The sequence below is a fragment of the Dama dama genome, chromosome X, assembly GCF_033118175.1.
Source record: "Dama dama isolate Ldn47 chromosome X, ASM3311817v1, whole genome shotgun sequence".
Taxonomy (NCBI): Eukaryota; Metazoa; Chordata; class Mammalia; order Artiodactyla; family Cervidae; genus Dama; species Dama dama.
Genome location: NC_083714.1, coordinates 134,410,683 through 134,433,646, shown reverse-complemented (window position 1 = coordinate 134,433,646; position 22,964 = coordinate 134,410,683). Strand labels below are relative to the sequence as shown.

Sequence of the window (22,964 nt, the reverse complement as noted above, 5' to 3'; positions counted from 1 at the left end):
TGTCTTACTTTAAACTATGAATTTAGTTTATCAGAGCCTCGCTCAGACAGACCTGGAAGCCTTTTACAACTATTATTCGATTTCCTAAAGACAGTTTCGCAGCAGAACCATCTACAGAAACCAGATGTTTTGTCTTTTGACTCTTACCCAGCTATTAATCTTAGAAAGTATGGTTAGAGAGCATCATCAACTCAGTGGACATGAATCCGAGCTAACTAGGAGAGACTGAAAGACAGGGGAGCCTGGCTTGCTGCAGTCCTGAGTTAGAAAAGAGTAGGAGACTTAGCGACAAGGCCATTAATCTTCATCATTGCGTGTGTTGAGCGAAGGCTGTTAAGTTGCAGCACCAGCAGGGTTGGATGCCCAGTAAGATTCGCTTTGCACGGTATCCATCGTGCGTGGCTTAAGCTGGGTACGAAGACTAGTTCCCACCCCCGCCGCTCCTCCGCCTGAAAGTGTGGCCTCACTTTCCCACGCAGGCGCCCTGAGGTCTACGGCGCCTCACCCGTCAGCGGCGTGGTGACACAAGTATCGCTCAGCCGTGGCCTGTGGCTCTGACACCCAATGGCCGGCCGCCGTTCCCTCGGGTGGGCGGGGCACACCCTGGAAACCGTCCTGGTTGGCTTGAGGCCGGGCGCGGCGCATGACGTCTCTCCGTCGCGTCGCGCCGCCGTTAAGTGGAAGTGTCCGCTCAGGGCACCTGAAGGAGACTTGGAGACACCTGTGCTGCACTCCTCGGCTCGTTGGAGGTTCGCAGCTGCAGCCACTGCCTGCGCTCCATGAGGAAGATGCTCGCCGCCGTCTCTCGCGTGTTGTCGGGCGTCGCCCAGAAGCCGGTGAGGCGGCGTGAACGACTCGGGGTGGGCGCGAGACTGGAGGACGGCAGAGGGCAGGGCGCGTGGGCTCCGTGGGCCGGGCCTCGTGCAGCCGCGGGCCTTTGTTCCGTTTCCACGTCTTGCGCTGTACTCCTGGTGGCGAGAGTAGCGATGGTTCGGCGTCTGGCGCCGACCCGGGGGAGGGGGCGGTTTACAAGGTCCGCGTGGCGGCCAGCTGCGGCTGCCGATGTCGGGCTAATTGAATCGCCCCGGAAGGGCGCGTTCGTTTACTACAGTCAGAAAAGGAGGCACTTGGGCTTCCTCGAGTGTAAGGTTGACTGCCTCTTCCCGGCCCACTCATTTTAAATCTTCGTAACTTTGCTTCTCTTCACCAGGAGTCCGGAGACTGAGTGGCCCCGTTCAGTCAAAAGTTTCATTTGCTTATCCTGTGACCTTGGGCAAGAGTTTTTTGGTTTTGTCCTTTCTGAAACATGTCGGTGCTCAGTTTCCTTATCTCTGAATGAAACGGGGTTGAGAGTACTTACCCCGTAGGATGGCTGTGAGGCTTAAAACGAGTGACAAGTATGCAGACCTGTCCCTTTAGCGCTTGTTACATAGTAGTTGCTGTCTGTTACATATTGTTACTGAGCGCCCAGTTTGGTGTACACCTGTTGATCACCAGTGCTGGTCTCTGGAGGATTCACGCAGGGTTAGTGTCCGCAGAAACACGCCTCCTACCGTTTCGTCTTCCTCAACCTTGAGCTTTTCTTGGCAGTCAGTTCAGGAGCCCTCAAGCGGAACCCAGAGTGAGACGCTCTGTCCCTTACACACCTGCTCTTAGGGTAAAAGTAGCTGAAAGAAACGGCCGTGGTGCTTGGGAGGGTGAGGTTAGAGGTTATTTGTGGCTCCGGGGTTTAGATATGCCTAGACTAAGCTTGGAGCACTTTGACCTCTAGGCACTGGGGGTAGTGTTACTTGGTATAACTTCAGCCAAGACTTGGAATTCTTGCTCTAGTAACTCTCCCAAGACTTTGTGGCAACTCTGCTTGGTATGGGAAGGGAGTTTGAAAAGGTAGAAAGGGTACCCCTCTAGGAATGCTATTGACTGACAGATACAAAGCTTGTAATGGATTACTCCTTAGTAGCATGTAAGTTGAAGGACAGCCAGGTTCCACTGTTGTTTATTTCTCCCTGTACACATGACATACCCAACATTTATTGAGCTCTTCGTGTGTGCCTTGGCTAGTTAATGTCCATAGCATCAATTTTTAGTTGAATGTAGGTAACAGAAACGTGTTTTCAACATGATAGAGGTATATAATGTTATACATGTATTTTGTATATAACATAATGCAGACCTAGTCCTGTATTACATTTAAAGGATTACATTAAAGAAGAAAAACTTTGATTGAATCGATGATTTTCTACAGGAAAAGAAAATTCGTGAGTTTTCAAATTACTGTCACCTCTGTGTCCCTAAAAGCAGAGAGAAGTCATTGTTGAAAATCAGAGCCTCATTCCCTCAACTGTCCGAAGTACTCTTGGTTGGGTTTTTGTTTTCCAGCAATATGTTGGCATGAAAGGCAAATGGCACTTCATCTTCACCTCAATAAAAACTTTGACCTTTTCAAAAATCATATAATACAGCTTAAATCAAACAAATCCAATCTGGCTTACAATGATCTGCTAATGGGATAAAACAAGAATGGAGTATAACTTTATTTAGTCAGAAATTCTAATTGAGAGAAAAGATTATTATGGCAGAATTTGATTACTGTGCAGAGCATTTCTATCTCTTTTATTTAAGTAAAAATAATTTTTTTAACTTTTTTGTTGAGGATGAGAGACAGTGAAGGAGTTATGGTTCTTTGAGCTGCCCTTCTTTTTGGCTGTTTTGCATGGTTTTTTTTTTTTTTTTGGTTGCCTGCCCTTGTGCTGTTAAGTATACTAAGGCCCAGACACAAATATTTTAAGAATTCTCTATTAACCCTGGATTGTGGGTGAGCTGAAATTTTGTTTAATAGCTCCCACTCCCTGCAACAAAGCAAGTCAGCTAACCAGCATTTCTGTAAACGGTAGTAATCATGAAAGGTTCCCAGAGTGCTCAGTGCATTTTGGGCTCTTGGGTCCAGTGTGCTTATTCATCTGTCAGGTTTCAGATGTGTTAGCACAGGCTACTTAGAGAGTTCAGTGTTTGGTTTAAAATCATCACAGACATTCTGTTTTTAACCTATTCCTTTTAATGCTAAAAATATCATTGTTAGGTGAAGGAAAAAACACTTAAAACTCTTAGGTCATGGACTAGACATGTTTCTTGTTCCATGAACCGGTGTGGCAGATTCCTAGTATTCTGGGTTTAACACTTAAGTCAGCACATTGGATGTGAGTCCTATGAAGACAGACGACAGCCAGCTTGTTACTCAAGCATAAGTGACTCAAACACATTTAAGGAACTTATTGTTTAACAAAATGATTGTGTGAAGTAGTAGTAATTTAATAAACAAAGTAGTAATTTAATTCATTGCCTCCTTTCAGCCAATCCACCAGAACTTTCAGAAACTGAATGCTTGCACCTGCTACAGAAAGTTGAGTCTTAATTAACCTCCAACTAATAAAAATAAATGAAATAAATAAATAAAATAAAATGAAAGCAGAGAGTCCAGTGTAACTGAAGTTACTTAAGATGCTTAAGTACCTGTGATTTCATCTTCGAATGAGGTTGAGTTTTCAGAGTGCTTATTTCAGTGTTGTGCTAATTTCTGCTGTACAGCAAATTGACTAAGTTATATACATATATACATTCTTTTAAAATATTCTTTTCTAGTATGATTTATCCCAGGAGATTGAGTATTGTCCCCTGTGCTATCAAGTAGGACCTTGTTGTTTATCCAGTCTAAATGTCTTAGTTTGCATTTACTAATCTCAGACTTCCCAGTCCATCTCTCTCCCTCCCCCTTGGCAATCACACGTCTGTTCTCTGTATCTGTGAGTTTATTTCTGTTTTGCAGATAGGTTCATTTGTGTGATATTTTAGATTGCACATATAAATGCAATCATATGGTGTTTGTCTCTCTTTTTGTGACTTACTTCACTTCGATCATCTCTCGTTGCATCCATGTTGCTGCAAGTGGCGTTATTTTGTTCTTTTTTATGGCTGAGTAGTATTCTGCTCTATGTATGTACCACATCTGTATCCATTCATCTGTTGATGAACATTTAAATTGATTCCATGACTTGGCTCTTGCTATGAACATAGGAGTGCATGAATCTTTTTGAATTATAATTTTTCCAGGTATATGCCCAGGAGTAGGATTGCTAGATCATATGAAAGTGAAAGTTGCTCAGTTGTGTCTGACTATTTGCAACCGCATGGACTATACAGTTCATGGAATTCTCCAGGCCAGAATACTGGAGTGGGTAGCTGTTACCTTCTCCAGGGTATCTTTCCAACCCAGGGATCAAAATCAGGTCTCCCGCATTGCCGGTGGATTCTTAGCGCTGAGCCACCAGGAGGCTAGATCATATAGTTCTATTTTTACTTTTCGGAGGAACCTCCATGTTTTCCACAGTGGCTGCATCAGCTCACATTCCCATCAACAGTGTAGGGGAGTTCTCTTGTCTCTACACCCTCTCCAGCATTTGTAGATTTTTTAGTGATGGCCATTCTGACCGGTGTGAGGTGGTACTTCGTTGTACCTTATTGTTTTGATTTGCATGTCTCTAATAATGAGTGATGTTGAGCATCTTTTCATGTGCCTACTGTATGTCTTCCCTGGAGAAATGTCTATTAAGGTCTTTTGCCTGCTTTTCAGTTGGGTTGTTTTTTTGTTGTTGTATGAGCTGCTTGTATCTGTTGGAAATGAAGCCCTTGTTGGTCGCGTCATTTCCAAATGCTTTCTCCCATCCCTTTGGTCTTTTATATGGTCTCCTTTGCTGTGTAAAAGCTTGTAAGTGTGAATAGGTACCATTTGTTTATTTTTGTTTTTGTTTCTATTGCCTTGGGATAGAGACCTAAGAAAACATGGGTATGATTTATGTTAGAATGTTTTACAATTTATGTCAGAATGTTTGACCTATGCCTTCTTTCCGGAGTTTTATGTTGTCATGTGTTACGTTTAAGCCTCTCTCTCTTTTTAAGTTTTAATTTATTTAGTTTTGGCTGTGCTAGGTCTTAATTGCTATGCCTGGGCTTTCTCTAGTTGCTGTGAGTGGGGCTGGTTGCAGTTCACATGCTTCTCGTCACGATGGCTTCTCTTGTTGAGGAACACAGGCCATAAGATGTGTGGGCTTCGGTGCTCAGTAGCACAGGCTCAGTAGCTGTGATGCACAGGCTTAGTTGCCCCACAGCGTGTGGAATCTTCCCAGACCTGGGTTGAATCTGTGTCCCCTGCCATGGCAGGTGGATTCTTAACCACTGGACCACCAAGGAAGCCCATGTTTAAGTCCTTTAAGACATTTTGACTTTATTTTTATGCATTGTGTGAGGGTGTGTTCTAATTTCATCGATTTGCATGCAGCTGTCCAACTTTTCCAGCACCACTTGCTGAAGAGACTGTTTTGGTCCCATTTTATATTCTTGCCTCCTTTGTCAAAGATGAATCGACCATAGGTGTGTTGGTCTATTTCTGGGTTCTCTGTTCTCTTCCATTGATCTGTATGTCTGTTTTTGTGCCAGTACTACACTGTTTTGATTACTATAGCTGGGAGAGTTAAATGTTCTGCTTTGGTCCCCCCTTGCTCGCTTAGGATTGCTTTGGTAATGCTGGGTCTTTAATGGTTCCATATAAAATTTTGGATTCGTCATTCTAGTTCTGTGAAAAATTTTATAGGTAATTTGATAGACTTTTGCAGTAGGTTGCTTTTTGTTGTATGGCCAGTTTAGTAATAGTAATTCCTTCATTTCAGGGGCATGGAATATTCTTTCATTTCTTTGAATAATCTTTGGTTCCCTTTATTAGTGTTTTGTAGTGGTCAGTGTATCTTTCACCTCCTTGGTCAGGTTTCGTGTTCAGTTGCTCAGTTGTGTCCGACTCTTTGAGACCCCATGGACTGCAGCATGCCAGGCTTCCCTGTCCTTCACTGCCTCCTGGAGTTTGCTCAGACTCATGTCCATTGAGTCAATGATGCCATCCAACCATCTCATGCCCTTCTCCTCCTGCCCTCGGTCTTTCCCAGCAATAGGGTGTTTTCCAGGGAGTCGGCTCTTCACATCAGGGGGCCAAAGTATTGGAGCTTCAGCTGGAAGCTTCAGTCCTTCCAATGAATATTTAGGGTTGATTTCCTTTAGGATTGACTGATTTGATCTCCTTGCTGTCCAAGGGACTCTCAGGAGTCTTCTCCAGCCTCATAGTTTGAAAGCATCAGTTCTTCAGCACTCAGCCTTCATGGTCCAACTCTCACATCCATACGTGACTACTGGAAAACCATATCTTTGACTATATGAAACGTTGTTGCCAAAGTAATGTCTCTACTTTTTAATACACTGTCTAGGTTTGTCATTGCTTTTCTTCCAAGGAGCAGCGTCTTTTAATCTCGACTGCAGTTACCATCCACAGTGATTTTGGAGTCCAAGCATATAAAATCTGTCACAACTTCCATTGCTTCCCTATCTATTTGCCATGAGGTGATGGGACCGGATGCCATGATCTTAGTTTTTTGAATCTTGAGTTTTAAGCCAACTTTTTCACTCTCCTCTTTCACCTTCATCAAGAGGCTTAAAGTTCCTTTTCCCTTTCTGCCGTTGAGGTGGTGTCATCTGCATATTCCAGGTTGTTGATATGTCTCCCTTGTGATTCATCCAGCTGGGCATTTTGCATGATGTACTTTGCATCTAAGTTAAATAAGTAGGGTAACAATATAGAGTCTTGGCTCCCAGTTTTAAACCAATTCGTTGTTCCATGTTCAAGTCTAACTGTTGCTTCTTGACCTCTTGACATACAGAGTTCTCAGGAGGCAGGTAAGGTGGTCTGGTATTCCCATCTCTTTTAAGAATTTTCCACAGTCTGTTGTGATCCACACAGTCAAAGGCTTTAGTGTAGTCAATGAAGCAGAAGAAGATGTTTATTTGAAATTTCCTTGGTTTCTCTATGTTCCAACAAATGTTGGCAATTTGATCTCTGGTTCCTCTGCCTTTTCTGAATCCAGCTTGTACATCTGGAAGTTTCTTGGTTCACTCACTGTTGAAGCCTAACCTGAAGGATTTTGAGAATTACCTTGCTAGCATGTGAAATGAGTGCTATTGTGAGGTAGTTTGAACCTTCTTTGGCATTGCCCCTGTTTGGGATTGGAATGACATCTGACCTTTTTCAGTCATGTGGCCACTGCTGAGTTTTCCAAATTTGCTGGCATATTGAGTGCAGCATTTTCACAGCATTATTTTTGAGGATTTGAAATAGCTCAGCTGGAATTCTATCACCATCACTAGTTTTGTTCATAGTGATGCTTCTTAAGGCCCACTTGACTGCATTCCAGGATGTCTGGCATTAGGTGAGTGATCATACCATCATGGTTATCTGGGTCATAAAGATCTTTTTTGTACAGCTCTTCTGTGTATTCTTGCCACCTCTTCTTAATATCTTCTGCTTCTGTTCAGTTCATGCCATTTCTGTCCTTTATTGTGTCTTTGCATGAAATGTTCCCTTGGTATGTCTGATTTTCTTGAGGAGATGTCTAATCTTTCCCATTCTATTTTCCTCTATTTATATGTGTTGTTCACTTAAGAAGGCTTTCTTATCTCTCCTTGCTATTCTTTGGAATTTTGCATTCAGATGGGTATAACTTTCCTTTTCTCTTTTGCCTTTCGCTTCAGTCCTTTTGTCAGCTGTTCGTAAGCCCTCCTCAGACAACCATTTTGCCTTTTTGTATTTCTTTTTCTTGAGTATGATTTTGATCACCGCCTTCTGTACAGTGTGTTTTTTTTTTTATTTTTTTATTAGTTGGAGGCTAATTACTTCACAACATTTCAGTGGGTTTTGTCCTACATTGATATGAATCAGCCATAGAGTTACATGATCCCCCCTCCCACCTCCCTCTCCACCCGATTCCTCTGGGTCTTCCCAGTGCAGTGTTAAGAACCTCCATCCATAGCTCTTCAGGCACACTGTCTATCAAATCTAATCCCTTGAATCTCTTTGTCACTTCCACTGTATAATTATAAGGGATTTGATTTAGGTCATACCTGAATGGTCTAGTGGTTTTCCCTACTTTCTTCAATTTAAGTCAGAATTTTGCAATAAGGAGTTCATGATCTGAGCCACAGTCAGCTCCTGGTCTTGTTTTTGCTGCCTGTATAGAGCTTCTCCATCTTTGGCTGCAAAGAATATAATCAGTCTGATTTCGGTATTGACCATCTGGTAATGTCCATGGGTAGAGTCATCTCGTATTGCTGGAAGAGGTTGTTTGCTGTGACCAGTGTGTTCTCTTGGCAAAACTCTGTTAGCCTTTACCCTGCTTCATTTTGTACTCCAAAGCCAAACTTGCCTGTTACTCCTGGTATCTCTTGACTTCCTACTTTTGCATTCCATTCTCCTATGATAAAAAGGACATCTTTGTGTGTGTGTGTGTGTGTGTGTGTGTGTTAGTTCTAGAAAGTCTTGTAGGTCTTCATAGGTTTATTCCTTGGAATTTTAGTTTTTAAGAGATACTGTTATTTATTTTTACATTCTCTTTCTGATATTTCATTTTTAGTGTAAAGAAATGGAACAGATTTCTGCATGTTAGTCTTGTATCTGCCTACCTTGCTGAATTTGGTTATCACTTTTCTTAGTTTTTGTGTGGAGTCTTCGGAGTTTTCTATATATAGCAGCATATCATTTGCATATAATGATCATTTTATCTCTTCCCTTTCAATTTGGATACCTTTTATTTCTTGTTCTTGTTTGATTGCTGTGGCTAGAACTTCCAATACTACATTGAAGAGAAGTGGTGCTAGTGACCATCCTTGTCTTGTTCCAGATTTTAGCAGGAAGGCTTTCAACTTTTCACCATTCAGTGTTAATATTGGCTATTAATAAATAGCTTTTACTATTTTGAAATATGTTCCTGTATATCCACTTTGTAAGAGTTTTTATCATGAATGGATGTTGAATTTTTAAAAAGTTGTTTAATTGGTGGAAAATTGCTTTATAGTGTGTTGGTTTCTGCTGTACGACAGCGTGAATCAGTCATATATCTATCCCTTCCCTCCCTCCCCTCCTCCCATCCCACCCCTTTAGGTCATCATAGAGTGCCAGGCTGGGCTCCCCATGTTATTTACAATTTCCCTCTATTTTACACATGGTTGTGTATATACTTCAGTGCTCCTTTCTGAAATTTGTCCCACCTTCACCTTCCCCCACTGTGTCCACAAGTCCGTTCTCTACCAGGTTCATCAGTACCATTTTTCTAGATTTCATATATATGGAGTAATATACGATACTTGTTTTTGCTTTCTGACTTATTACTTCACTCTGTATAAGAGGCTCTAGGGGGGGTTTGAATTTTGTTGGATGCTTTCTCTGCATCTATTGAGATGATCACGTGGTTTCTGACTTTTATTAATGTGGTGTATTACATTGATTGCATATGGTGAACCATCCTTATGAATCTGAGATTCACCACTTGTGATGGTGTATGATTTTTTTTATGTGTTGTTGGATTTGGTTTGCTAATAAGTTGAGAATTTTGGTGTCTATATTCATCAGAGATACTGGCCTGTAATTTTCTTTTTTGATGATATCTTTATATGGTTTTGGTATCAGGGTGATGGTGGCTTCCTAGAATGTGCTTGGAGGTGTTCCTTCCTCTTCAGTCTTTTGGAAGAGTTTGAGAAAATTCCCAAGTTTCTCAATTTTTTGTGTGTCTGGCAGAAGTTTTATTACATTGAAAAAGGACAGAGAAAGTTTCTGACAGAGACACATAGACATCAGAAGAGGGGACAGAGAGTGCCCCTTCTTGATAGTCTTAGCAAGGCCTTATATACTTTTACCAGACCCACTCCCACAACATACATCTTAAAATAACAAGATTAGAACTAACTATAGAAAGGTCTTACCAGCCCCACTCCCACATAAGATAAGATTAGTAGAAAGTTCCTGTTACAAGGAGAAACATATTCTTGAGCAAGATACATTGTTATTATATGAAACATGTCCTTGAGCAAGATACATCTTGTTATATAATCATTAGTACCGCATCTTACATCTTAAAGAAAAAAAACACCCTTGAGCAAGATGTGTTGTTTTGTTTTGTAATCATTAGCTCTGGGCTGAAAGAAAGTTAGTCTTCAAGATTATTGTCATAACAACTCACAGTTTAAGAAAAAATGTCTTATGTGACTAAGTAAGTGAAGTGGCTCAGTCTTGTCTGACTCATGCGACCCATGGACTGTAGCCTACCAGGCTCCTCGGTCCCTGGGATTTTCCAGGCAAGAGTACTGGAGTGGGTTGCCATTTCCTTCTCCAGAGGATCTTCCCCACCCAGGGATCGAACCTGGGTTTCCTGTGTTGTAGGCAGACACTTTACCGTCTGAGCCACCAGGGAAGTCTCTTATGTGACTAAGACAAAGCAATGTAGAAAAAATGGTTTGTTCTTTTCTCCTCCTTGAAAGCCCTGGACCCCTTCCTCCTTGAGGGCCCTAGACTCCTTGTCAACCTACCTAAGAATTAGCTCTCTCATTCCCCCCTTTTTCTTTTAGGAGAATTATGTTGCCAAGGGAAAGGGGTGGCATTCTCATTTCATAACTTCTTCGAGCTGGTAAGGGAGGCAGACAGACCCTAAATTGTTGAGGCAACATATTCTCCTAATGCTCATATTGAGGGTTTCTGATCCAGGGGCCCCAAGTAATAGTTGGAGGAGGCTGTAGAAATTGTAGGGGTATGAACAATTATTTGTAACCTAAAAGCTTTCAGAGAGCTAGAAACAAACCCCATTATACAGTTACAGATGTAAGGCAAAATAGTCATTAAACCAAGTTAAAACATAGTAAAAATTAAAAGTCACATTATGTCCATAGTTAAGGTACAATGTGTTATACCAGTCCATCTTAGGATTGTTAAATGTCATCAGATCAAGAAGGGGTATCACATATGATTGTTGTTGGTGAAGGTATTTGCAGAGTTGAACAAAGTCCTTTCCTTGAAGCAGAGGAACCCACCATGTGAATCCTTTCACCGATGAGGAGGTTGAAAAGCTGAAAGTTTGTCTTGAAGATCCCAGACAAGCCCCCAAGTTGATTGCTTATGGTGAACAGTGTGTCAGATTAGTGATCTCCAAAGAAGATTTAGCTTCAGTATTAGGGACCAGGCTTGATTATTCAGAGCTTTTGTGTGGCAGAAGTTCTATTACAGTGAAAAAGGAGAAAGCTTCTGACATAGACATCAGAAGGGGACAGAGAGTCCCCCCCCCCCCAAGTTTCTCAATTTTTTTCCCACTTATTCTTAGGTATTTTAATGAACTGTCTTTACCCCCAACTTGTCTGAAACATTTATTTCTAGCATTTTCACTTCTAGCAATTTCATTGTCTTTATTGACTTTATTGGATTGTGGTATACTGATGGGTATAGAGATAAGTAAGTAATAGCTTTCTGCCTTCTGGCTTGTACACTTAGCAGATCAACCTTATCCCTTCTCACCAAGATCAAGTCCAGTGTTACAGGTTGGATGGTAAGAGGACACTGTGAACATATCACAAGTGCTTTTGTGGGATCTGAAGAATGTGCTTCAATTCTGCATGAGAAGTGTTTGTTTACATATATGTCATGTGGCAGAATGTGGCTAAAATAGTACTAACTGATTAAATATTTGTGATCTAACCTGGACCTTAGCCATCACATAGAGTACTTTTGCTGTGAGCAGAGTGAAAGAGTGAAAAGGAAACATTTCTCCCAGCTTGCCCCTGCCCTCAAGCATTGACAGCCCCTTGAACATCAAGAAGGGACCACTGGGACTTCTCTTGCAGTGGTGTGGGCTTGAGGAGGTAGCTCACGGGGGTGAGGTAACAGACCTTGGAGCCAGATTTACTAGGTTTGTACCCCAGCCCCAACATTTAAGTGCTCTATGGCTTTGGGCAACTCAGGTCAGTTCAGCCGCTCAGTCATGTCCAACTCTTTGCGACCCCATGGACGGCAGCATACCAGGTCTCCCTGTCCATCACAACTCCCGGAGTTTACTCAGACTCATGTCCGAGAGAAAGTTTCAGTGAAAACTCATTGCATGTCCCACCCCTCAACTCAGATGCCCTCCTAAACCTCAGACCTATGTAGCAATGGGAATTGAGGTTAAAACACAGATGCCACTAATGTGCATACCAAATGACATAAGTCAATGACACCAGCTCCGAGACCTGTTTTGAGCCCAAGTAGTGGTCCAAGTCGCACATAGGTCACATTGCTTGATCTAGCAAGAGCTCAACCTCAGAACAAGGCATTTCTGACACAATTTCACCCAGTGAAAAAACAGGTGGCTAATCTGTTTTTTTCCCTAGTAATAAATGAGGATCATTTATTATTTAAAAAGGGGGGTGGGGTTACTGTTTAGAGAACATCTTCTTTCTGGTGCTTCAGGAGGAGCCTCTGTCTGTTCAGATCATAAAACATCCTTCAGATCTTTTGTTTTCTTAAGTCAGAAAATGCTGAGTATCTTTTCTTTTCTCTTGTACCTTTCTTGCTAAAAGGGCTTCTGTGGTCGCTCAGTCAGTAAAGAATCTGCCTGGGTTTGATCCCTGGGTTGGGAAGATCCCCTGGGGAAGGGAAAGGCTACTCACTCCAGTATTCTGGCCTGGAGAATTCCATGAACAGAGGAGCCTGGCAGGCTACGGCCCGTGGGGTTGCAAAGAGTCTGATACAACTGAGCGATTTTCACTTTTCTCACTAAGGTGTTTATCTAATGCTTTGAGTAGTTTAAAATATTTTTCTTATAGTACTCCTTTATACAGAAGTGATTTTCCTGAGACAGGAATTGAAACATGGGTTTATGTGAAGGACAGTTCTGAAAGTAAAGCTTTAGCTTGCCCAATATATCTAGTTATGACTAAGAATAGCATAAATAAACACATCCTACAGATCATCTAGTCTCTTCAAGTTCGCCATTAGCCTCATTATATTTTCACTAATTTCTTTGAAAACAAAGTGACAAACTCGATGGGTCTGGGTTTTGCGCCCTTTCTCTCTCTGCTGCTCGCCTTCAGATGTGGGTACAGTCGTGTCTCCTTGGCCAAAGCATTTTGGAAGAAAGGGTCCTGACACCGTGACCAGCATGGAAGATAAAGCCCATGAATATGTCAGGCTCTCGAGTTCTGGGGCTCTGTCCTGATGGTCGATTAGTGAGAATAATAACAAAAAAACAACCAGACAGTGAAAAGTACTCATATACTTGTGTGTTTTGATCTTTCAAGGCAAGCAGAGTGCTGGTGGCATCCCGTCATTTTGCAAATGATGCTACTTTCGAAATTAAGGTAAGAGGTGTTTTGCTTTCTGTTGAAATTTTTTCCACAGGTAGACGTTGATGTGTAGTTTTACCTTTGTGATAGAGCATTTTGATAATCATGCTTTTTCACCATCTCATTCCAAGTGTTCTAGAATCAAAGATGCAGAGGAGTTCAGCAAAAATTAGAATTTACTCCTTTTGTCTAGCAGCTTGTTGGTAGTTTGGAGCAGGAGCTCAAGCTAAAAAAAATTAAAGACCTACTCTAAGATTTAAAATGTAATTTGGTAAAAAGTTTGAATAAGAAGATTCTTAGAATGATTCTTTGAAAGTTTGTCCTTGAACCTATAACTCAGTTGACCTAGAGGTTTTCAATGAAAGTCATTAAATATTTCCCTCTTCCAAAACCCCATTTCATTGCACAGTGAGTTATAAGAAGGAATCAGAAGCAATGTGCAGCCTTTCTGATATGCTTGTCTGCTGGTGTTCAAGTTAAAAAACAGTAAAGACTGTAAATATTTAACTATTTTGAGTTATAGCTTAGAATGGGTTGGCAATATTTACACTGTAGTGACTGAGGGATAATTGTCTGATTTCATTTCAGAAATGTGATCTTCACCGGCTGGAAGAGGGCCCTCCTGTTACTACAGTGCTTACCAGGGAGGACGGGCTCAAATACTACAGGATGATGCAGACCGTTCGCCGAATGGAGTTAAAAGCAGATCAGCTGTATAAACAGAAAATTATTCGTGGTTTCTGTCACTTGTGTGATGGTCAGGTGAGTGGTAGTTTTATAAGAAAGCTATGTTACTTTGGAATTTAAGTATAGTATGTGTTTTTTGGCTGTTACCCTACATTACTTGTCTGAAGGATTTGAGGCTGGTATTTTAGAACAAAAATGAAACTGCGGAGACCTGCTAGGATGGTTATGCTAAAGAATTTAGTCATGTATCACACTGCTGATTTCCTATTCCACTATGGCATTACAATCACCTGCACTGGATATACTTTTGGAGAAAAGGGTTTTGGGTTTTTTGTTTGTTTGTTTGTTTTGTGGGTTTTGGACAAGGTTTACAAAACCAAATGCCTACCAGGGACCAATTAGGTAGAATAAATGAGTGAAGGCTGCCAGTTATATGAAGTTGAGAATGGTGACAGGAATTGGTGGTGAACTGGAACAGACAGGTCCCACCTGCAGGATAAGTCATAATGATACCAGCCAGTTGGTGCCATGTGAAAATATAGGGCTAATGTTTCCTATTGTTTGTCTTCGAGAGAAGACAGAAGTCTCCATTTTCATGTGAAATTCCACCAATATTTTGATGTAGACATCTGATGCAGGATTTTCTCAAGTCGCCGTACAGGCTTAAAAGAAACAGCATATCTGTGGATTGCCAGTTTATGGTTGTGGCTTGGCCTTTACCCTTTTTTCTGGTGAAAAAGGAGCTACTTGTCGTGGTTATGAATGCGTTCTAGGCCACATGTTTCATAATAGTCAAGGAAGCCTGTTAACTAGAAATGTGTACTGTATTGACTCACTGATGCTTCTTCCTTGAATGCAGGAAGCTTGTTGTGTAGGCCTGGAGGCTGGCATCAACCCCACAGACCATCTGATCACAGCCTACCGGGCTCATGGCTTTACCTTTACCCGTGGACTCTCTGTTCGGGAGATTCTGGCAGAGCTTACAGGTTTGCTATTAACTTACAAAAACGGGGAATTGAGTGAATTAAGTTTTCAAATCTCCAAGAAAAGATGCTGTTTATAAGATAACATTAAAACTTTTTAAAAATTAAAACCTTTTTGATTTTTTTTTAAAAAAGCTGAGAAACCAGGAAAAAAATAACCTCTCCCTTTGGGTGCTCTGGTACCTCTATCATGTTTTTGAGTAAACTGACCATTTTTGAGGTTATCTGGCCTCCTGGGTAAAAAGGTCAGCTCCATAAAATCAGAGTAGTGTTTATCACTCAAGCATGCCAACAGAAATTTAGTAGCCAGAGAAAGTAAATTGAGTATAAGTATTTCATTGTGTAGAAATGAAATTGTAGAAGTCTTCTTATTGTACCTTTGTCCCCCTTGACTTGTACACCAATGTAGGAGAAATTGGAAGATGTTTTTAGTGGGGAAAAAAAAAAAAAACGTCTAGAATACCACATTAACATCTAAAGAAAACTTGGTGATTTGAGAGCTGGAAAGATTTATGGGACTGGTCTAACCTTCCTTATAAAAGGGCCAGGAGACAAGGAGGACTATATATTTACTTTGAAGGACATGTGGTTATATAGTCGAGTTGGTCTCTTGATTTCTCACGGTCAAGCCGGCACAAATACTCACGGTGTGGTTTTGTTTTCTATGTTTGGTGTTTGATATGTGACGTTTGTGTGCTGCCATGTATAGGACGAAGAGGTGGTTGTGCTAAAGGAAAAGGAGGATCGATGCATATGTACGCCAAGAATTTCTACGGAGGCAATGGCATCGTGGGAGCTCAGGTAGCTGAGGACTGGGATTGCATCATTTCCTGGGTTGGGCCCTAGCCCACATCTTTGCAATATTTTGTACCCCGGAGGATGTCTCTCTGAAGTACTTGGGGGGCATGATGTGTTTTAAACGACCTGTTGCTTTCATACTCTATTATTGGGCCATTTAACAGAGTTGGACAATGATTTAAAGATTTTCCTTTCTAGGTATTTGCTGTCTTACAAGTAAGCAAGAGCCTCTAGCAGTGGCGCCCCGCCTCTGTCTTTGAGTTGCTCTTAGTACCTAGCCGCGTGGCCACACCTCCTGGCCACAGCCCTCTCCCTGCTGCAGTGCAGGGCACCCGGAGAGGTGGAGCTCAGGGTCTTAAGGGCCTAGTGCGAAGCTGAAGCCAGCTTCTGTGGTGGTGCCGTTCTCTTCGTTCTCGTCAGTTAGTAAATAATGAACAAGTAGAGCTATAAAATCATATCTAGATTGTTAAGTTTATTTTCTAATATATTAAGGTTTTAGCATCTGGGGTTTTGTTGTTTGAGGTATTTTTTTTAACCCTTGGTTTGCTGGGTGGGTGCTTTTAGGATTGATAGTTGAAACTTTCAATGTAGAAATGTTATTGCTTAATGGTTGAAATAGAATACAATAATACAATAGCAGTTACTTGTGTTACTTTGCCAGTTTACAATGTTGGGGGTGGGGTAAGCAGAGATAGGGTTGGGTAGGGAAGAGTTTGTAGGGACCATGTCATTTCTATCTCATGTTCTGGTCAGGAGCTAACGTTTGTAGCATTAATTTCTTCCCTCATGGATTTCTGTGGTTCCTTTCTTGCTTGTCCTCAATATTAGGTGCCCCTGGGAGCTGGGATTGCTCTGGCCTGTAAGTATAATGGAAAAGACGAGGTCTGTTTGACTTTGTATGGTGATGGCGCTGCTAATCAGGTGAGTAAGTGCCTCTTAACTTCGCAGTCGTGTCCAAAGTGTTGAATATTCATAGTTCAGTTTGTGGCTAAGCAGTCTATCAATTACTGGTTGAAACGGCCATTTATATGGTAGGCTAAAATTTGGTTTTGTGGCCACATTAAAGATTTACATCTTGGCACTGTCAGTGATTTGTATGGGTGTACTCTTAAGAGGATGCACACCTTTGTTCTATGTCAGTGCTCCACAGACTCTGTGGTGAAGGACTGGTTTACATTGTAACCCTTTGCAAACCAACTCCTAAACCAGTACTGTGATGTGCAGACTCATTCTCTTGAATGCCAAGGCATTTTCAGACTCCTCTCATAGTTTTTGAGCCCTGACTCTTCCTACTCTTTGTCATGGTCTGAGTAATCACCCGTCTGTGGCCGACATTCTGTGAGGCCTTGCTCTGGATGCTGATTCTCAGACACTGGTTATCCAGAGGGTCTCATAGGATTTATAATCGAGCATAAACCCCAAAAACTAGGTAGCTGCAGTACATTTCTACATGTTGGTCTTTTCCAGTGTACTCTATACTACTGTGTCAGCCCCACAGAAGCAAGTAGAAGTATTTGGTTTGTCACTTCCTTAGGTGCAAAAAGAGATGAGTTTGCTGCAACACACACACACAAATACACTTCTTTGCCTCTGAATCTGGGTTGTAGGTGAGGCATTTCATCTTTTATGAGAGCTTTCTCTTGCTGGGTAGAGCAGTGGCTTTTGGGGATGATGAAGTTGAGAGAAAAACAGCACAGTGAAACCACTTGAACTTTTTATTTGTACTTCCAGGACAGCACAATAAAACCACTTGAACTTTTTATTTGTACTTCCAGGGTCAGATATTCGAAGCTTACAATATGGCAGCTTTGTGGAAATTGCCTTGTATTTTCATCTGTGAGAATAACCGCTATGGGATGGGAACATCTGTGGAGAGAGCAGCAGCCAGCACTGATTACTACAAGAGAGGCGACTTTATTCCTGGGCTGAGGGTAAGGACACCTGTGGTAGAGCTGGGGCGGCACTCTTGGTCCGATGGCTCACATCAAAGGAAGGGTTCTATTTTCTTAGTGGATGAACAGGTCATAGGAAAAGAAAACTATTTTAGGCAGTTGGAGTTAAGCTCTCCCCTTTTTATCTTTGAACTTTTATGAAGTATAGTTGATTTACAATGTTGTGTTGAAATCTTTCCTACTTATTGGCAGGTAGATGGAATGGATATCCTGTGTGTCCGGGAGGCCACAAAATTTGCAGCTGCCTATTGTAGATCTGGAAAGGTAAGATTTTTTTTGGCCTCTAAGCTAGAGATTTCTAATGGCATTTATGTGTCTTAAAGTTGGAAGAAGTGCCTCCTGTGTCCATTGTGGCAATTTAGGGGTAGCTGCTAATTGAGGTGTATAAGATAGAAGCAGGATCCACTTGAGTCAGTCGGGTCCCTTTATAAATAACATGGTCTTGGTAGCTCACATCCTAGGAAACATTCCATGTTTCCCCCATTTGGGGTAAATCGTTTCTTCCAGTGTTCCCTCAGCATTCTGCCTGTCTTTGTTGTGACAATCTATTTTGCCTTTTGGTTCATTATGTGCCTCCACACCCCCCCACCCCACCTTAATGATAAGCCCCTTGAGTGAAGAGATTAGGGACTCCCACAGTGCCCAGCACAGAACTGTGCTTAGGTAACAGGCATTCAGTATAAGTTTGTTTTCTATAGATTAATGTTTAAATTATGTAGTCTTATTGTTTTAGTCCTAAGGATCTTGACCTTTCCAGTTACAGCAGTGGAGGGAGAAGGGAACAGTGAGATTGGCCTAAAAAGAGGCTTACCTGCTATTTGAACTGGTGGGAGGATAGTCTCCCTAAATCACTGTTCCACAACCCAGAAAGCAGACCCCTAAGATAATAAGTCCCTCTTAAAAATAGGGAGGATGAAAGATGCTGTAAATAGGTATTAGAAATGAGAAGAGATAACTGAATCAGTCAACTTAGAAGAAATTCTTGCAAACTCAGATCTGATCAGAGTAGTTGATAGGGTGTATATTTGAGGCTATGCCCATTGTCTCACCTAACCTCCACTGGGTTCTGTTTTAGGGGCCTATACTGATGGAGCTGCAGACTTACCGTTACCATGGACACAGCATGAGCGATCCTGGAGTGAGGTAGGGTAAAGGAAAAACAGTGTGTGGTGTCCAAAGTAGATGGGCTTAGAGTGGTACTACTTACATGAAAAAGCAAAAGCATTTCAAAATGTACTTTTGAATCCAGACACCAGTTGGCTTCATGCACTGATTTAGTAGTTTAGCCTGAGCCTGAAAACAGTGCTTTATAATAAGTTGGTTCCAATCTAGAAAGCATTCTGGAAACTTCTACACTATGTATTGTGTACATGTTAACATGAGTACCAATAAAACAATTGTAGGAAGGAATTGTGACGAATTGTTACCTAAAGCAGGTCTGATGGTAACAGTAGTATACTTGGGAGCATATACCTTTTGTAGGCATTGCCTCAGATGCTCCCAGGGCATATCCCTCCATTTGAAAATGTTCTTCTGGCTGGTATGGTGCAAGACCAAGTAGCAGAAGGGATATCCCATGTGTTGAAATAGATGAGTCAAAAAAAAAATAGTGACAAAAGTCCTAACTCCAGCATGAAATGCTGCAGTCCTGGAGTGTGGCATAATTAAAGGGTAGATTTAGATAAAGTAAGCTGTAAGAAGTCTTTAAGAGTGTAGGCTGAAGGTCTAAGGGAAAATGTTATAAAGAACGACTTTTATGGGAAAAAGCACTCTGTGTAATTCTGCTGTTTAAAAAACAATGGTAGAGCCTTTGCTTTTAGTATTATTTCAGATAATGTAGGACAAGGATCAAATACACATTCAAGAATTGGAAAACCTCCTCTCCAGGTTTTTGCCAGCCATGCTGCTCTGGGGTCTTAAAGGAGAAAGGAAAGGCGCACTTTTTTCTGGGTTAGCATTCTCCTGCCTCCAAGGTTACAGCTATCACCCCAGAAAACCATCTCCCCTGGCTTCACCCACTTAGAGCCTCCATCACTACCTTCATGCCCTACATATAGATTAAAGAAGCAGACAGCACCTGGGCTCCTGTTGTCAGAATGCCAGAGAAGCCCAGAGAATTGCCACTGTAGAGTTTAGACAGAGCAGCTCTTACAGAATGTTAGGATGCGTTCTTGTATTTTGAAGTATAATTCTGCCCTTCCTACGGAGATCTAAGCATTGATGTGGTGCTGTGTTTCACAGACCATCTGCTCTACTGGAACTGTTCTTACTTGTCACTCTGGTTCCCTCCCCAGTTACCGGACCCGAGAAGAGATTCAGGAAGTTAGAAGTAAGAGTGACCCTATCATGCTCCTCAAGGACAGGATGGTGAACAGCAATCTCGCCAGTGTTGAAGAATTAAAGGTACACACACTTACTCAAAGGGTTTTCACAGTTGTCTGTCTCAAATTTTGAGCAGTTTTTCTCTACACAAAAAGCTGCCACTCTTAGGTGAACTAGGTAAGTAAAAGGGAAAGTACACACTGTATTCTCACAGGGCATTCCTCAGTCATATTGATGAAGCTTTTAAACTCCAATAGCACAGTTCTTTCCTGTAAATACACTTGAGGTTTTTAAATGTTCCCTCGCCAGGGTGTATGTTTCTGTCTCGACTTCAGAGTATTTCTTTCTAGATCGTTGTTATTTTTACCATAATAGCACCTTAAGTACACTTCTAGTACTAGTAGAAGAGTTGAACTACTTGGTACCTAAGAGGTGTATCTTCAAACAAATCTCTTGAACTGTAATCTGGTTTTTAGGAAATTGATGTGGAAGTGAGAAAAGAAATTGAGGATGCTGCTCAGTTCGCTACTGCTGATCCGGAACCGCCTTTGGAAGAGCTCGGCTATCACATCTACTGCAACGATCCACCTTTTGAAGTCCGGGGCGCAAACCAGTGGATCAAGTTTAAGTCCATCAGTTAAGGCGAGATACACACACCTTCAGGGAGTTCTTTGGCAGCAAGTGTAAGGAATGCTTTGTGTTCTCAACTTTGTCAAGGAGGAAAACCCATAGAGAGAAGGTGTGTAGATTGAGATAGTGTTTGCATGTGGTTTGTACGGTGTTGCATTAAAAGAGGTGATCGCACACATAAGGTTATTTTAGTTCTATAGGTCTAAAATAGGTAATAGTTTGCTTAACCCTCCAAATTATTTCTTTAAAATAGTTCTATTTGATTTAGTTGTATACTAGTTTTAACACATACTTTAGTTACTAAGGGCTTCCCTTGTGGTTCAGCTGGTAAAGAATCTGCCTGCAATGTAGGAGACCCCGGTTCGATTCCTGGGTCGGGAAGATCCCCTGGAGAAAGGAAAGGCTACCCACTCCAGTATTCTTGGGCTTCCCCTGTGGCTCAGCTGGTAAAGAATCCGCCTGCAATGCAGGAGACCTGGGTTCAATCCCTGGGTTGGGAAAATGCCTTGGGGAAAGGAAAGGCTACCCACTCCAGTATTCTGGCCTGGAGAATTCCATGGACTGTATAGTCCATGGGGTCACAAAGAGTTGGACACGAGTGAGCAACTTTCATTGTAACTCAGTTTCCAAAAGGAAAAACGATTCCTTGTATGTCTGTCCAACTCTGCCACCACCTTGTGGAGGGATCAGTGTCCTGTCCCTCGCAGTGCCCAACAGCTCACCTAGTGTACCCTAATGTGCACACACACCCCTGTTAGTGTGCACGTCGGTGCTGAAGCCTGTTCACACTGAACCATCATTTCTCCTTAGTAAAACACGATTATTTATTATAACTTGGCAGGGGTGGAAGGACAATTCCATGTTTAAATATAACTACTTCATTTCAAAGGCCAAATAAGTTAGTTTTCTCCATTTATACATTCAATATAAATATGAAGCTATTTTCTTAACAGTTTCTATTTACATTCATATCAAACATTATTAAATACAAGGCAGAGTCTTATTGATTTTATCTTTTTCTAATTTTAAGTGCAATTCCAGTTAATGTATGGAATGTATAATTGAAACAGTGATTCCCAGCCTTTTTGTTAAACATTTTTCCATAATTCTTTAGAACTTCAAGTTCTTAAATCTGTTCAATGAACAGTGGTGTTTTCCTTGTGGAATCACAGCAAGATTGGTGTGTATGTAACAGAAGCTTTAACAAAGATGTCAGCTCTGACTTCCCTCTATCCCCCATGTGGCTGATTATTAAGCCTCATCTTGGGTTGCTGGGGCCTCCTGAGCCCGTCTTCTGTACTGGGAGACAGCAGTCCAGAGCCTGCAGAGAAGGCCACCGCTACGAACAAACAGAAGTCTTCCTTAGAGTGAGTCATAAGAAAAGATAACTTCAAAGCAGTACCACACAATACTTCTTTAGGAGCCCTTATGGCAAAAGCTATATAGTATGTACTTCTAGACTTGTCTAGTTTTGCTGGCTAGTCTTAAAAATGCAGTCTCTAACTTAAAAACTAAAATAGGGATATGTTCCCTTCACATATGGAAATGAAATTTCTACCCCAGCACAAGTGGGATGTGGCCTTAGAGGTATGTACAGGAGTGCCAGGGCATCTGTGCTAAGTAGGCTATTAAAGATGACCAGTGGAGGAGAATGAAAGGGTTTGCGTGTAGCCTGCTGTCAACTCCTGTCTTTCCTCATTCCACTCCCAGCCTGGCAGTCTGTTTGTTGACTTTGCCTACTGGGCCTTTAGCTTCTGCTCCCTCTCAGCTTTTCCCCAACTTTACCCTTGGAAACTCCAGATTTTGGAATGAGGTTGGGTAGTTTTTGTTTTCTAAGGGAAAGGGGGAAAGTAACCAGCACTTTGTTTTCTACTGCTTTTATGTAAAAGCCTAACCACACCAAAAAAGCCGTTTTCTGTTACACAAAATGTTTTGAGGCTATTCTTACCGTAGTCTAAGGTACCTTAGGTCTTCCTTAGTGATATCATTAAGAATATCAGACAGTGTGTAACCCTCTTCAAGAATCTGAAACAAAGATCACATACATCAAGAGCTAAGCAGCTTTGTAATAACAGCCTAGGAATGGTTTGGTTCTCAGCTTACCTTTTCAATTGTTCTTGTATCCGCTCCTTGCAGTTGCAACCAATCGACAAGCTCTTTATCTGTTCGCTGCTCATGAGACCCAGGAGGGGACACTGAGTTCTCTGTAATGATTAGAAATGTGTTATGTTGTATACTGATGTGTAACAGTAAAAGTCTTTGAGTAGCAAGTTGGATGAAATAAACTATTCCAGAATGTAATTGTGCTGTGAAAAGGAAATGGATTAAGCTTGAGCTCAGCTACACACTGCATAAGAGTCCA

The 22,964-nt window shown here is 41.7% G+C and overlaps 2 protein-coding genes across 2 annotated transcripts in view; one reads left to right on the top strand and one right to left on the bottom strand.

The window, feature by feature from the left end:
• The first annotated feature begins 657 nt into the window (after positions 1-657).
• Positions 658-22,903, top strand: PDHA1 (pyruvate dehydrogenase E1 subunit alpha 1). The gene is made up of 11 exons (XM_061137494.1): positions 658-836; positions 13,186-13,245; positions 13,819-13,992; positions 14,777-14,903; positions 15,610-15,701; positions 16,527-16,619; positions 17,474-17,629; positions 17,843-17,914; positions 18,726-18,793; positions 19,945-20,053; positions 20,449-22,903. Exons 1-11 carry the CDS (start codon positions 780-782, stop codon positions 20,611-20,613), a joined length of 1,173 nt encoding a protein of 390 aa, XP_060993477.1. The 5' UTR covers positions 658-779; the 3' UTR covers positions 20,614-22,903.
• Positions 21,854-22,964, bottom strand: part of MAP3K15 (mitogen-activated protein kinase kinase kinase 15) — a 136,545-nt gene continuing 135,434 nt past the window's right edge. Inside the window, exons 27-29 of the mRNA XM_061137496.1 lie at positions 22,706-22,806; positions 22,551-22,627; positions 21,854-21,941 (exon numbers count right to left, since the gene is read on the bottom strand). Coding sequence (XP_060993479.1) covers positions 21,854-21,941; positions 22,551-22,627; positions 22,706-22,806 — 266 coding nt within the window. The remainder of the gene's footprint in view (positions 21,942-22,550; positions 22,628-22,705; positions 22,807-22,964) is intronic.